We start from the raw sequence: 17,211 nt of genomic DNA on the forward strand, positions 1-17,211 counted from the left end.
ATTACAAATTAGAGCGTGTCTGGATCACGTATGGTCATTTAGTGTCAAAAATAAGTATGTATCAGGATATGGTACAAATACTTAAATATACTGTAAGCATTACACTGTCACTGAAATATGAATGATCATTTAGTTGTTTACATTACCGAGTGTCCAGAGCATCGAGGTTATTTACAATGTAGTGTTACACATTAGGGCGTAACAGGGATTTGTACGATTCTGTAGTGGTACGTATTAGGGCGTGTCAGGGACGTGTACGATCATTTATGAATAGTTAGGTTCACATATCTGCAGTGGTTCACATATCTGCAGGTACGGAACCATATATCTGTACGGTTGTCTCTTTTATCTTGTAGTCTCGTCATATCTTCAAGTTGATAATGTTTAAAACGTGAACAAAGTTGACGTTTTGATGATATAATCGCAATGTTAAATCAACCGTTATGTGTATTGCACATTTATGACCGCTAAATCACTGTTATTTATAGTCTGTGTTACTAGGGTTTCGTTAAACGAGAAACAAATTAAAATGGTACTTGAGAAATTGTTAGAGGAAGGCAATAAAATATACTGCTCGCCCAATACATGTCTAACGTAAATATTTTTATAATAGTATTTAGTCCTTAGTTCTAGTGTAAAAACGGGGAGTAACCTTCGCGTAAGGGATGACAGAGTTACGTGCCTTGAGTGAGTGTGGTCACTGATTAAAGAGTTATGTCCCCTTCCCCACATCTTTATTGGGTGAAGAATAATGCAATTTATAGCGTTTGTGAGAACGTTAAATATCTGTTATCTTAAAAAAACAGAACTATTTTTCACAAACGGACACCGAGATATAACCGATGTATACACGGTCTATTGTAACTATAAATTAGAAACGTTTTACTGGCATGACACTTGCCTTAATAATAATATCTAAAATTAAACCCATTCAAAATTAACAAACATGCATAACAAATACAACGGGTCCAGAATGGGATTTGAACCTTGGTCCCTCCAACCATCCACAGAGCCACGTTACAATCAAACATATGCTATACTGATATGGGTCACAACACACATAAACATAGTGTATGTTTATGTTTGTTGTGACCCATATCAGTATAGCATATGTGTGATTGTAACGTGGCCCCGTGAACCATCTAAGCTATACTTTCAGCAGTATTTACTCGTAGTAGGCCCTGTCCTAGTAGAATTATCATATCTCAACCACAGGGCCACGTTTCAATATGTTTGTTGTGATCCATATCAGTATAGCATATGTGTGATTGTAGCGTGGCCCTGTGTCTCAACGGAATGATGGGAACAAGGCTACATGAAGCGGGACAAGGAACTTTAACGAGCGAGATCCTGTGTGGTGAATAACTGGTGTATATTTACATCCTTTCCCTATACAGTCTTAGTAAACATCTATGTTGTCCTGTAGCGCTAAATTCCACAATTCAACATGGATGTTAACCACAGTAGTCTATTAAGGAAAAGGAATACTCAAGATGAATGTCCCCCATATGTGCTACTTAAATATCTTTTAGTGTTTTGATATTTTCCCGCTCCTTTTAAATGTATACTTGAATAATTTCCACGTCATCCATACAATCTATTGTAGTTTTTGTGAAGCATTGTCTAAATCAAAGTTTACTCAAACCAAGGAGAAGAGATAGGAGAAACTGAGTAATCATTATGTAGGTTTTTGGTTTGTGGACATTCTACCCTCCGGTGGGGAAGTGGTGTCAGAACCTCGGTGAGTCTCCGTTCTGATCCGAATTCTAAACTCTCCGGAGGAATTTCCGTACCCCGTAACCCCACTGTTAGACTCCTTCGTCTTTTATGATTCAATACATGGGAGGTGAAATTATCTAAAACTGTGTGATGTTGAAGCGAAAACACTTTTTTCCCCCATTTATTGTTATAAACCTGAAAAGGTTCTCACAATGATACCCTATGTCAATAGTATGAGTGTTCTGCATAATCTCTCTAAATTATATAGTTTGATGACAAATTAATGTATACATTAATAGATTAACATAATCTCTGACCACTTAAGGATTGAATTCTGTTTTGTTGAGGTTTATGGGGTATAAACCTCAATGGGTCTTGAGACAATTTTTTATGAACTGCGAAGCAGTTCATTTGAATTTGTTTCAAGACCCATTGAGGTTTATACCGCATAAACCTTAACAAAATGGGATTATAGCCTTATATTTACATTCAGAGCTTTATTGTTATTTGTTCGGATAATTTCTAAAATATCGGTCTTGTGCAAGTCTAACATCACGGAAGGTATCAACACGTATGACGTCATCACTCACTTTGAGACGTCGTCCTGTTAAGATGAATAAGCAAATTAAGATGTGAATTATTTTTTGAATTCAATTGAATACTTCTAAAAAAAAAGGAAAACAATCTATGAATGGAACTACTTCCCGTACTCCGTGGAATAACAGAGTAATCAGGTTGATAAGATGATGATGTATTCATACGCCAACTGAAAAGTTCATTGAAAAATAACCTTTAAAATGTTAAGGAAGTATATTGAGTCCAAGTTCAGTAGAAGTGTAAATATTAGGTTATATCCTTTAGTTGAAAGTCCTTGGGTGTGAATGAATACTATACATGCATTTCGTTCATTTTAACTCCATTGCAGTCCAACTTTTCCAGTGGAGTTCGGAGTCTTAATAATTATAAAAGTTCAGGACTTTTCTTTGTATACCTTATTTTTGAAGGCGCAACACTGATCCGCTCCTCCCAGGACTGCAGTCTCACATCTTCTTACTCTCCTGCCTACACTTCCCTTTCCACAGTGTTTCCTTCTGTACCTCTGGTGACACATAGTCTGAATTGAACCCAATGAGGTGCGAGTGTACACTTCCCATGATATGTCACTACAAAAAAATGCTTCGACGTTTCTTCATCATCTGTTTACACTGCCTTGATATGACCTTAATGTACTGTTGGGAATAAACAGAACAAATGTGTTTCTATCCCATCATTTAGGGGCACTGTAGTCTAGTGGTAGGACGCCGGGCTCGTGACCGAATGGTTGCGGGTTCGAGTCACGGCACGGCACTGTGTGGTATCTTTGAGCAAGATACTTTCCTTCACATGTATATTTACACATATAACAAATAAATTATTTACATAATACCATATAAATTATATACATACTATTTTCCCAAAAAAAACCCATCTATTCAGTAAAACTGTGCGCATAAATATTTAACATCGGTTATTGGTAGGAAAAGTACGGTCATACTTTACTCAAAGTAAAACTAATATGTACAAGTAAGTCGTGAATATGATATGTGTGATACGTCATCGTATTTACGTGTGCTACGTCATCGTATTTACGTGTACTACGTCATCGTAATTACGTAACTTGGTATGTCAGAGAGGTGTCTAAATATAATCAGCAAAAACATGCTTGTATAATGGAAGATAACATAACGAAGGAAAGAAAATGTGAAATATTAACGAATGCCGATTAGCCCGAGTTTATTATTATTTACTTACATTTTCCAGTGTCGAGTTATATATTATGTTTACAAAGTATACACACATTTTGCCGAGAGTATCTAGTACATTATGTATGTAGCATCAAATTTTACGAATTCTATTTTTTTCTCACTAATTAACCAGATCTACCAAAGAAATGCAAATAAATATATATACATTGTATATATAAATAACCAGACGTGTTCTGATTTCTGGTTTAGCTGATGAACACGCAACCTAGAGGCAGTAAAAACAGTTAAACAAGCAAGAGGTAGTTACTGCAAATGGCTTGTTGATTGATCGCAAGCAGACGCTGGCTAGTTTCTACATATATAAAGGTATGCTATTTGATTATGCAGATGTTAAACTTTTCTGTAGCGTTGCACGTGCATATAATGGTGTACGTCGGAGATAACCCTCGGTAACTGACCAATGAAAAACGCATTCACAAGACCAAACTTTTAGCAAGTTTCATGTACTAAGTATATGCATGTTTTCACGGAAAACATATGAGAAGTTTGTAATTCGGTTTATGTAATATTCAGGTTAGAGGTAATAAAGAAAAGATATATCTTTTTCAATTAAATATCTAAGATGTACACTTAAACTTCATAATATACATACACATAGACTAAATTCATTATTTGTGCGTTGGCGTGAAATGTTGAAAACAAGTTTCATACAAATATGCATGTATATAAACACCAAAAAAATAAATGTTTACATTCTGATAAAATACAACGTACAACATATGTACATATATTTAAATACAATTTTTACAAATAAAATATTTAACAAAACTGTATTTACAGGAATTATATGCAATTTCATATAATACAACCGGTGAAATGTTTATATGTGACGTTTCGATAACTTTAGCACAGCATATGCCTTCAACAGACAAATAACCAGTTAAACGTATGTACATTTATGCAGATGTTAAATCAAAACAAATCGAAATGGAAATGAAATCGCCAAGTCGAATCTCGATCACTCAAAAAAAGGTTCCAATATTTAAAGCGTGGCCGAATCGACTTGTATCACTGCTTATCGAAAAATCAATTAAAATCATTTTAGTGGTTGTTATTATATGAAGCTCCATACAATATATATTTACCAACCTGAAAAACTGTTGTGAAATGTATGTATGTGAAAATGTCATTAAAAAGGGTGCAGGGATTAGAACTGTTATCTTTGACGCCATTTTGGAATCAAACATTACTATTGATAAATGTATATGCTAATTGTATCAATTGTGTACCGGACTCTATGTACTATAAAGCACTTTTGTGTGGGTTATGTTAGCTAGATAGAGAACTATATCAATTGTTGTATATTATATTTTATATCAAATGGTGTACATTGGAATGAAGACACACTTGGCAGAAAGTTAGTGAGCTTTTTTTGGATGGGATCTCAACATATTCCGCTGTTTTTTTGCCATTAACTTTTAAGAGTTTATTAATTGCGTAGTTGTACGGTTTTGTTCAGTATTAGTGGCTTTTGTCCGGAATAAGTCTCTATGATTGATGTGCCACAGCAACGTATCATAGGTAGTGTGAAGTTAAGAGACCTTTGTTTTTAATGTTTTTGATTTTTGGTATTTTAGACCTGCGTTCGGTAGCAAAGAAATTGACAAATGATTTTAGGTGAACTATGTGCATATTGTATACAGACATGTTTTAAAAATAAGGGATTTTATTTTTTGAGATATTTACCTCTCCCGCCATCTTGGTAACATATATCTTGTGAGCTACCTACCGTCTTCATGTCTTCCATGGCTGTTCGGGAGCGCTACCTTGACGAAAAAGACAAAAATCGCACAAACTTTCTTGTTGCCAAACGCGCCCATGGTTTCATTGAATTTTCTATAAAATTAGACTCTCATATCAATTTATGCATAAAACTTCTTTCATTTGGTATTCTGGTGTGCTTCATAGAATTTCCGTTTAATGGTTAGCAATCTTATGAAATAGTAGTGAAAAATGTCTTTCATATTGAATATGAATGGTAAATAAAATGATTTCATGGCTAAAATAAAATTGTTAGAGATTTAAAAAATACAAAAAAATAAAATAATGAGATCTACAATGTACTACTTTAGGACTGCACCAGTTATCGCTCATGACATTGTAATAGTTCGATATTTATTGATTCTTAAAAATCCTGTTGTTCCATGTTGTTATCATCAATAAGCATTCCTGAAACCCTTTTTCACAAATTTTGTTTGCAGTGTCATTAATTACAACTGGCACATCACGGTAACCGCGTCGGACACAATATCCATTCCCGAGTATAATCTATTCATGCACCATGGTTTTAACTCCAAATGAATGTCCTCCTCTTCCATCGGTTGGGACAAACATTGTTCAAACAGATGTCGATGTTTCTACTCACTGTGCAAACAAACTTGGTACCTATGGGTACGCTAAACAGATAACCGTTTATACTCACACTCAAAAATACTAGACAACTAACACGGTGTCCGTTGCACTTATTGGATGTCTTATATATGCAGACATACATCACGTCTGTGTGTTTTTTTAAAGACTACACATGTCACAAACTGCGCACGGATTGCTTTCAAAGTTAACGCTGTACATTGTGATTCACTTGTGTATCGGTGCGAAAGGTAACTGTTGGTCCGACAGCTCACACAGTTGTCTAAGTTCTCGTAATTCAGTAGTAGCCCTGAAACAGGAACACCCTTGTTAACGATAGTACATTTTTAGTTTATGCATGATTTAGAAAGTTCCCTGGGAAAGTGTTAAATGCAAAAACAAATGGAAACTAGTAAATTTTAAGTTTATGCATGATTTAGAAAGTTCCTTAGGGGATTGTTAAATGCAAAAACAAATGGAAACTAGTAGATTTTTAGTTTATGCATGATTTAGAAAGTTCCCTAGGTAAATGTTAAACGCAAATACAAATGGAAACTAGTAAATTTTCAGTGTATGCATGATTTAGAAAGTTCCCTAGGAAAGTGTTAAATGCAAAAACAAATGGAAATTAGTAAATTTTCAGTTTATGCATGATTTAGAAAGTTCCCTAGGAAAATGTTAAACGCAAATACAAATGGAAACTAGTAAATTTTCAGTGTATGCATGATTTAGAAAGTTCCCTAGGAAAGTGTTAAATGCAAAAACAAATGGAAACTAGTAAATTTTAAGTTTATGCATGATTTAGAAAGTTCCCTAGGAAAATGTTAAATGCAAAAACAAATGGCAACTAGTAAATTTTAAGTTTATGCATGATTTAGAAAGTTACCTAGGAAAATGTTAAACGCAAATACAAATGGAATCTAGTAAATTTTAAGTTTATGCATGATTTAGAAAGTTCCTTAGGGGAGTGTTAAATCCAAAAACAAATGGAAACTAGTAGATTTTTAGTTTATGCATGATTTAGAAAGTTCCCTGGGAAAGTGTTAAATGCAAAAACAAATGGAAACTAGTAGATTTTTAGTTTATGCATGATTTAGAAAGTTCCCTGGGAAAGTGTTAAATGCAAAAACAAATGGAAACTAGTAAATTTTCAGTTTATGCATGATTTAGAAAGTTTCCTAGGAAAATGTTAAACGCAAATACAAATGGAAACTAGTAAATTTTAAGTTTATGCATGATTTAGAAAGTTCCCTAGGAAAATATGAAATGCAAAAACAAATGGAAACTAGTAAATATTCAGTTTATGCATGATTTAGAAAGTTCCTTAGGAAAATGTTAAACGCAAATACAAATGGAAACTAGTAAATTTTAAGTTTATGCATGATTTAGAAAGTTCCCTAAGAAAATGTTAAATGCAAAAACAAATGGAAACTAGTAAATTTTCAGTTTATGCATGATTTAGAAAGTTCCCTAGGAAAAGGTTAAACGCAAATACAAATGGAAACTAGTAAACTTTAAGTTTATGCATGATTTAGAAAGTTCCCTAGGAAAATGTTAAATGCAAAAACAAATGGAAACTAGTAAATTTTCAGTGTATGCATGATTTAGAAAGTTCCCTAGGAAAGTGTTAAACGCAAATACAAATGGAAACTAGTGAATTTTCAGTTTATGCATGATTTAGAAAGTTTCCTAGGAAAATGTTAAATGCAAAAACAAATGGAAACTAGTAAAGTTTAAGTTTATGCATGATTTAGAAAGTTCCCTAGGAAAAGGTTAAACGCAAATACAAATGGAAACTAGTAAACTTTAAGTTTATGCATCATTTAGAAAGTTCCCTAGGAAAATGTTAAATGCAAAAACAAATGGAAAACTAGTAAATTTTAAGTTTATGCATGATTTAGAAAGTTCCTTAGGAGAGTGTTAAATGCAAAAACAAATGGAAACTAGTAGATTTTTAGTTTATGCATGATTTAGAAAGTTCCCTAGGAAAATGTTAAATGCAAAAACAAATGGAAACTAGTAAAGTTTAAGTTTATGCATGATTTAGAAAGTTCCCTAAGAAAATGTGAAATGCAAAAACAAATGGAAACTAGTAAATTTTCAGTTTATGCATGATTTAGAAAGTTCTCGAGGGAAATGTTAAATGCAAATACAATTGGAAACTAGTAAATTTTCAGTTTATGCATGATTTAGAAAGTTCTCTAGGGAAATGTTAAAATGCGAAAACAAATGGTTACTGAATATGATATTTTGTGGAATGACTATGTTCATCAGAATTAGCAGTTACGGTTATCGCGCAATACGACAAAGAATCGGGAATGGTCTCTCCTTGAAGTTGCCTTTTTTGCGAATATGTCGTCTGCTGTAAAATCGCGAACAGACGTAAACAAATAATCTGCAGTAATGCGATTATAGAAGAACGTTGGTACCTTATCATTTCAAACATGTTCCGTCTGTTGTATAACTGGAGAAATGCGTACTGGTTGGTCTGGAAGATGTCGCAAAAAGACAGCGTAGAATTTCCGTGATAGCAGTAAGAGACAGCGTCCACCATTGTCCTTTTACTGACTTTACAGCTGACCGAGTTCTGGACGTAAAGGGACAACATGACTCTAGTAAGGCACTGGTGTGCGGACGTGATCCATTGCTGACCCTGCAATTTAGAACAAATTGGTGCAAGGCGCAAATAAGCAGGACGTTATTGAAAGTCAAGTATGACAGAATCGGTTTGAAACTACACATCAGAAGGACATTATTAAAAAGTCAAGTGTTGCACCTATACAACTTGGTAATAGATGCGGTATGACAGAAATGAATTACACTGCACCATACAGCTGTTACGGCCCTCTAGGGCTCATCGGTGATAATAGGAGCCAAAGTGGAAATCCAATTTCTTTTGACCAACTGATGAAACGGAAGGGCACGTGCGATAACCCCCCTATCTTTATGAATTTCACCAAAATTAGATGGACACTAGTTAATTTCAAATTAATAATGAGTGTGCATATTATGAACAGTTCCACACCTGAAAAGGTATATTTGTGGCTATTATCAACTTTACACAAAACGTAACACACGGACAGATATTTCTCCCATAGCTACTACAGTATGGGTTCCATCACTCTTGACTCATTGGATAAGCATGCCTCATGTTGGTAAACAATGGTTTGGTTACCCACTAGAGGGTAACATCCTGTGATGTTATTATTTATTTATTGATCAATCTTCTATTTACAATGTCAAATAATAATGCTTTCGACGTCATCTTCCACTGTTATTTTACAGGTTATGACAATTTATACTCCGATCGGAAACAGTAATAATGTATTCCCAAGAAATACACCTGTTTTTTTTAGATATAATCTCATAATTTTGTGTGAAAAAGTTCCCCAAACTCATGATGGTTGATTATACTTTTCAAATTGTAAAAGACACTCGGTAATTCATAAATCACGTATTTTTATACAATTTGTAAATTAACTAACTTAAATTAGATAAACATGATAACGAACCATCACTCATTAGGGAACATTTATCTATTGCAAAGTCAATATTGTTTATAATATTATACTGGATATCTAAAGTGTTCTATGTCAATCCATGTTAAAAACCAAGCCAAGTCGCTGAGCATTCTGAGCTGTCTGAAGACGGCTAGTTCTTTTATCAGATATATTAATGTAGACTGGGATTTTTTGGCACAGTTAAATTCTCGCCTTCAACGTCCTCATAGGGTGACACATTTATCGTTACAGCGAATTTAACTAAACTATAATATACATAGTAAATAAAATTGAAGCGCGAAATTAATCCTGGACGACAAATGATTTTATTGGCGAAGGGCGATAGCTTGACTGAGCTAGAGTTTCCCGGTATACAATATATGCAGATATGTTAGAGAACAACTGTGAGATACTTTTTGTTTCGTAACTTTCATTTTTGTATTTTGAATCAAATATTACAGTTTTGTTTCTTCGTATTACTTTTTGGCATGGTAAGTTCTTTCTATTAATAGCCGGTCAAATCATATCTTAAATCACATGACAACGACATAATATTGCATTGCTGCAGTTTCTTTTTAGCAGATTAAGGCGATCAAGCAGTGCATCAGAGTCAGGCAAACATTAATTGAAATGATATGCATAACTTGACCTCAATTATAATATTTGCATATGGTGTTTTATTTGCGGTGTGTATCAGAATACGTGCTACAAGTAATAATTAGTGTGATTAGCAGATATAAAAGGACCACAAGTGCATATTTACGGAGCCCCTTATGGCCTTAATCATTGGGCTGGGCATCCGGGAGGCTTGACACGGGAAGTGTTTCGGTAAAGATACATGGGACCGACCTTCTACTATCTACACCGCTAAACACTGTTGCAGTTGTGTATAATCACATATAAGATTACTACAAAATAGTTTTAAACTAGTAAATATGTCGTAGCACAAAGACTTCGACACCTATTATAACATATAAATGAGTATTTGAATGATTGCCTTTGCATTAGGATATTGCACAGACTTTATGTGCTAGTGGAGTTACGAATGTGTATGTTAGAAATTATTTTGCGAATAAGTAACAATATTTTCCTTGCCAAGCTAATAGATTCCGTATAGGTCAGACTATTTCTTGCCTCTAGCATCATAGAAAAATGCATTGACAAGGAAATCCATAGAAATCTGTAAATATATGCTAACCACAACATATGATTTGGTTGCACGTAGAGACAAATGAAGCTTGGATATTTAGTTTTGATGCTAGTTATTAAAGTATGTATAAAGGGCAGTTGGTTGAAAGGAAAACGTCATAAGCGATACAAGTCGGATTTTATGTTTTAAGTTTTTTCCAGACAAGAGTTACATTATAGATATAAATACTTAGAATAGACGTCGCCTAAATTACTCACAATAAAAACATCACATGAGTTCATTGAGCTATTTTATCAATATAATCCGTTCATTCATATAATTTATGTCGTAAATGCATGCATGATACGTCGCATTGGTTGGAAGAACCATAGCTCAAAGATGAATTAAAAAATAATCGCATCTACACATGCTATTTTGTATGTAAAACATAGATGCTAGTTGTGCTAGTAATTTATTTTTATTGTTTTTGGCCTTTAGTTGATTGTAATACTTTAATCCGAAACTGTTCAGTTTACATGACCGCATCAGGTTTATTTTCGATTACTAACCTCTTATGATGTAGTGGCATACGATCATTATCTATTGTCAAGTATACTATGTTGTTTGTTTGTATAATAGAAATCAGAATAAGAACTGTCACGAGATATACATTGTAAGCATTGTTTTGAATCATGGTACAGTGTTTCTGTTGTGTACCAGGTAGCTATATCCTATAATCTTTATTTTTAGTTAAATGACGTTATTATATAGCTATTCCTTATAGCTTATTAAGACACTGTGCAGCTAAAAGTTACAGTTATTTAAGTTAATATGTAGCTATAACTTGTACATCCTCGATACTCATAGGGTAATGCACACTTTTGCTCTCTGCACCCCTTGAATATGGCATAGCGAAATCGAAGGCCTAGTGTGTGCCTCCTAAACTAGTTTGATCCATTGATATACTACAAACGAATCTCGCGGCTTTCGAGTTTGATGTCGCTCCTAAATAATCTTTCAAAAAAGCAGATATCAGCCTAGTAATTGGTCAGATTGTTTGACCTGAGACCAATCAAATAGCTAGCTATGTGCCTTCAATTTTGCTATGACAAATTCCAGGGGTGCAGAGAGCGAAAGTGAGTGTAAACCCATGATTATCGAGGATGAAACGTTTAGGAGGATACTGTTAGTGTGTAGTTATCAGTTATACTTAATTAAGGAACTGTGCAGCTATAACTTGTAGTTATGTGAAGTTATTGTAACGCTATTAGTATCTTCATAAGGTTTATATACGAATTACTATATCAGACTTTAGGGGAAATTGTTTTTGTACTGTTTTGTTCACTACATTTCGAAACAAAATTAATTACAAACAGGTGACCAGATCAATATTCTTTTACTAAACGTTACATGAGAATGTTAAATTCTTAAGATTACCTGCCGGTCAAAGTTACTGTAATTATTGAAGAATCGTCTACAGTAGTTGCGTTCTGGGTCGGCCGCAAAGCCACATGTTCGGCATGGAAACCGATTCTCATAACAGTCGAAAAAATCACAAGATCCCTCTTCTGCCTTCCGCTCACATTCTGGATCTCGATCTAAAACAGTTCATAAAAAATAACGTCTCCTCAAGCGATGTGACAAAGATATCAAAATGTATATCCTTTTGAGTTTAACATCTTTTTTTTTCATGCTCCAGGCCCTCTCATATCATTGATATTTATAGCTGTGTATAATTTGATATGGTGTCAAAATATTAAAAAAACCCACATCTTAAGCTTACAATAATAACAATGATAATGATTCGAGGTTCTTGTTTACGCTTTATCACAACCTAATTCGGAGGTTGTCTCAAAGCGGTTCACAAATCATTATCTGTGGTTATAAGGCCTTTGCAACCAACCAATATCGTTCTCAACTCCATGGGGACTATACAGCGGGTGCTGCTATTTCGGCGCTCACAACTAGCATTGCTTAAGTCTAGCACTGTCCAACCACGTACTCCTTTACAGCTGAGGAGACTGGAACAAGGAGAGTAAAGTATCTTGCTCAAATATACAACATAGTGCCGTGACGTGACTCAAACCCAAAACCCTTCGGTCACACGAGCCCGGCGTCCTGCCACTAGAGATGTAAAAGAAAATTTGAGGCTTTGAAATAACAGTTTAAATTTATACATATTTTAATCGTATTCCTGCTTAAAATATAAGTCGAATTAAATCAGATTCCAACTTTCGAGATTGCCAGCCGATGTGATAATACATCCGGTGGTTTGTGCATGTCACGCCTCCAGCTATATCAGCCTGCATCCTGTTTTTTTTTTTATGGATAAAACAAATGTCGAATCCGCGTCCGTGTCCTGTCCGGGTCCGGATCGAAATGTAAAATAGTTCATCTTTTATTAGCAGGAAACGAGGACGAGCTTAGCAAAGAAGTGTACAGAAATGAATGTTTGCAGATGCTGGAAGTGTTTATAACAATAAATAAGTATGACAACGACAACACGATAAGGAAACCACTATTGTTTATTATATAGTTTGTAATGAATGTATATATTACCATATATTGTATATACATGTTATAAAATGTTACTACATGTATGTGATTATTATAAGATTTGCCCTGGGCTTATGTCCCCGATGAAGGTAACTCGGGCCAATGTCATAAAATAACATGACCATGAGTTTTTTGAACTGACCACATGTTGTATGAAACCACGTAAAACATATTTCTGGTGACCAGTTTGCTTATTTATAAGCGACAATCTCAAAGCTTTGTTTCAGCTGTTTACTCACGTGATATTTTATAATATGGTAATCGGTTTGGTATTGTTAGAATTTTATCAATTCCAAAAATATCTGATTATTATAAATTTAGGATTCAGTCATGGTAATACAGCACAAATGAATTTCCCAAAAGGAGGAAGAGGAAGTCACAGAGCACACATCCAAACCCTCACTGTCCTTTGTTCAGTACATGTATCTCAACCAATCAAAGTGACAGAAACTTTATAAGGTATTCTGGGAATAAATTATGATGGGTAAATGGTTGGATTTTTTGTATAACTAATAACGAAAAGGTGTAGACACATTATAGCTAATATTGAAAAAATGTAAAAATGTAATTTGAAAATCCAAGAATTCCATCAAATTCCATTCAAAAAAGGGTAATGAAAATTGTCACACATAAGATTAATGTCATGTAAAGTAGCTGTTCTTATCTTAAAGCTATAGTTGTATAGAAGTAGGGAAATGAAATGAAAGCGGAATAATGGGGATTGATGTCATGGTTGTTTGCTTTACTGAAACTAATTTGCATGTTCTTCTGAACATTGCTCCATATACCTGCGGATCAATAATGCAATTGATAATTTTGGAAATGCCCTATTGAGTTCGCATTTAGTAAAAATATATAAAATCTGTATATAGAATCAATATGTAAGAACAAAACTGTAGCTAATGTCACAAAAAAGGCACCCTCAAAACGCAAAGAAACATTGAAACAAGACTAGTTAAGCTTTAAACCTTCCGATGTATATGATATTATCACAGATGTCTATATTAGTTATTCGCAATAAAGCATTTTAATTGCAAAATCTCTGATTATGAAATGCAAAAAAAAAACAAAAAAACCCCCACACATAAGTATAAAACAAAAAACAAAACAATAACTGATTTAAATATATTTATGTCGATAGTTGGTAATACATGACTTTTAACATTCTTGTACCCAATAGTTTTTAACTAACATCAATAGAGAAAACGATATTGTTTGATTAAAAATAATTTGGAAGGTAGTCGGCGGTAATAATTGGTATAAAATTGTCAAGATAGCTTATCCAACGATGAACAATATACATATATCACAAATAACAAAACCAAAATCAAAAATGTGAAAACAAAGATCACAAAATCAACTATTTATAAGGTTGAACATGTATTTTTCCCGAAACAAATTAAAGCTTATGTTTAATGGAAAATTCCCTTTTCCTTTCTATTTTTGTGTGTAAATGAAGTACTTCCTATACTTTACTATCACACCACCACGTTCTACTTACCTCTGACCGGTAAAGCGGACTCGTTGATACAAAGGAGGTAATTTGAAAACCCTCTAATCCCGAGACCAACGTTCAACAGCAACATGAAGCACAAATACACTAAACAATATTTCATGGTTTTTGAAAGACATGGAAGCGCATCATTGAATATCTCTGCAGCAACACGGCACATTTGTTGAGAAACATCAAAGATATATGATATATCAATTTGTGTGGAAAGCGTGTTGATTCTTCTAACAATAACCGGAAATGATCACTTTGACCTACGTCACTCGTTTATGTATCCTTGTTTATATACTAACTTGCTAAGCGCCGCTCTACAACGTTCTCCAGTTGTGGTTTTCAACATGGGTTCAAATCCAGGGGTAGATGTTGCGCATAACGACTTAGAAGTATGCAACAATTCTGTAACCGGTTGCCATATATGTGTGAACAAATTCCTGAGCTGTTTTAATAATCACACGAAATACAGAGTCAGAAAATACCTTTATATAGCAATAGTTTTTCAATGCATTAAGCCAAAAAAAGTTTTAAAAAAATACTGCACCAAAGGACCAAGTTTGACTCAATGGTGAATGTAAAGTAGAAAAAAATGAAAAAAATAAATGTTTCAAAACAAAACGAGAAATACTGGAAAAGATGCATACAAATCCTGTTACAACGTTGCAACGTTTTTAACTTTTTGCTACAATGGATTATCTGTCATAAAACACGGAAATGCAAATCAAAATAATTGTAACATAAATATGACATGATTTCGTTTCCAATATAGATAAATATTGGTATATGTATAGAAAATATGCTGAAATAACCTGATATCGGACTTTGTTTTAAACCCCTTCAATGCCTTTTCATTGACACTCTATAAATTCCTATATAAAGGATATTCTGTAGAGAAGAGCAGTTGTTTGGAAGGATTTATTTGCCGAAAGGTATTTACTGGTGTATTGATGAAAGGGCTATTTGCATCATTGTCGCAGAGTAAATTAGACTCAAGAACAAGAATCGTGAATTCTGAGAATTATGTAGATAATGACAGAAAATTAACAAGAATATCGTGACTGATAAACATTCACAAACTTGTTAGTTTTCCTAAAGATCGAATGAATTCGTCAGGTTCCCTGTACTGGTAGCTAAATGACAGGGTATTGGTATAAATGTTTTGCTCTCAACGGACCATAAAGTCAAATAAAAGAATTGACAAAAGCATATAACGTTTACAATTTAACAGATAACCAATGTATGACATTATCACATTAAAACCCTAACAAATTCTGATAACATTCGATGAACACCACAGTATCAGTATACATGTAATCTTCAGAAGAAAATTTAAACATTTTGACTATGAATGCTATTTTAAGGGGGATTAATATATTCAAATGGCTGCATAACAGAAGGAAAAAATAACTCTAAGCATAAACATTAGATAAAGGAGAAAATGCTATAAAGAAAATACCGCAAACAGAGGTCATGTAACAGTACATGAAGTACTGTTAATATTACTTCACACTTGAATCATGCAAACATTTTGAGTTGGTTCTGTTATCTAGATCCGCTGCAACACAAATGTAAATATAGTCAAGTACATCCTGCATGTAGCATATTAAAAAGACAGTTGTATCGTTTGGTGTATTGTTTATAAATGTGTATCACACAAGAAAAAATAAAAATAAAACGGAAAAGAAAGAGAAAGATATGTGATTTTAGGAAATATTTCGCTTTTACAACAATATCCCCGAAACCAAAGGTACTTCAAGTACTTCTCATACGTACGTATAGGTCAATTTGGTATTGTAGTGGTGTGTATTTGTATTGTCCTTAAATCTCACAATAGCGAAATCAGATTGTCTATTCAAACCGACCACATCCGGGTGCTACTACTGACCATATCCGTCCGAAGCTTCCGCCCATTCATCCATGTTTCTGACCGTATGTTGATATCGTTAATTGTGTCTAGTGCGTCAATCTAAACGGGTTACTGACCTCGAGCAGGCGTGTAATATGTTCAAATTATAAATAGTCTAGAGACGGACGTTTGTAGCTGTCATTTCGTGTACTAAGCCTCTTGGTCAAAGCAACTTGGAGGTTTGTCTTTAAAACTGACATCTTATGAATAATTAGTTGATGGTGTTTCTTCCTGAATCTAACTTATTGTTACAAGATACATTTGTATAATTTCATGCTCCTAAACAATATCTCTTTGCAAACATGTAATACACGGCACTACTTTTTATAATACTGTTGGTGTGAACAACAATAAACGGTGCTAAACTATACTATTGTTTGTGTTAGCATGTAACATGTATACGGTACTACTATTTACCTAAGCAATAGGTGTACTTCGCTACACAATACTATTATCTATGTCAACGATAAAACGTCCATACACTTTAATGCTAACTGTGTCAACAAAAATAAACGCCGGTTCGTCACATTACTGTTTGTGTCAACAATCGGTTGACATATTGAGGGCTACCTATTGTGTATGTCTATGAGTGTAAGAAAGAAAAAAATAATGAAATAAATCAGTTTCAAATACGTTGTAAATTACTAATGAAAAAAATAAAATAAGAATCTACTTATCCGCTCACATATTTGTGTGAGTGAGTAAATGGTATTTTCCAGATGAGAAAATATCTAGATTAGAAT

The 17,211-nt window shown here is 33.9% G+C and overlaps 1 protein-coding gene across 1 annotated transcript; it reads right to left on the reverse strand.

The window, feature by feature from the left end:
- Positions 1-3,147: 3,147 nt before the first annotated feature.
- LOC110452451 lies at positions 3,148-14,792 on the reverse strand. Its single transcript, XM_021501000.1, has 4 exons — positions 14,560-14,792; positions 11,940-12,100; positions 8,303-8,526; positions 3,148-6,183 (listed from the first exon to the last, which is right to left on the reverse strand). Exons 1-4 carry the CDS (start codon positions 14,729-14,731, stop codon positions 6,102-6,104), a joined length of 639 nt encoding a protein of 212 aa, XP_021356675.1. The 5' UTR covers positions 14,732-14,792; the 3' UTR covers positions 3,148-6,101.
- Positions 14,793-17,211: the final 2,419 nt, after the last annotated feature.

The sequence above is a fragment of the Mizuhopecten yessoensis genome, unplaced genomic scaffold (assembly GCF_002113885.1).
Source record: "Mizuhopecten yessoensis strain PY_sf001 unplaced genomic scaffold, ASM211388v2 scaffold6683, whole genome shotgun sequence".
NCBI lineage: Eukaryota > Metazoa > Mollusca > Bivalvia > Pectinida > Pectinidae > Mizuhopecten > Mizuhopecten yessoensis.

Coding starts and splice junctions, on each gene's coding strand:
- LOC110452451 (XM_021501000.1), bottom strand. CDS start 14,731: ATGTGCCGTGTTGCTGCAGAGATATTCAATGATGCGCTTCCATGTCTT. Junction 12,101..14,559: donor GTCCGCTTTACCGGTCAGAG/GTAAGTAGAACG, acceptor GAACTGTTTTAG/ATCGAGATCCAGAATGTGAG. Junction 8,527..11,939: donor ACAGTAACTTTGACCGGCAG/GTAATCTTAAGA, acceptor TCTAAATTGCAG/GGTCAGCAATGGATCACGTC.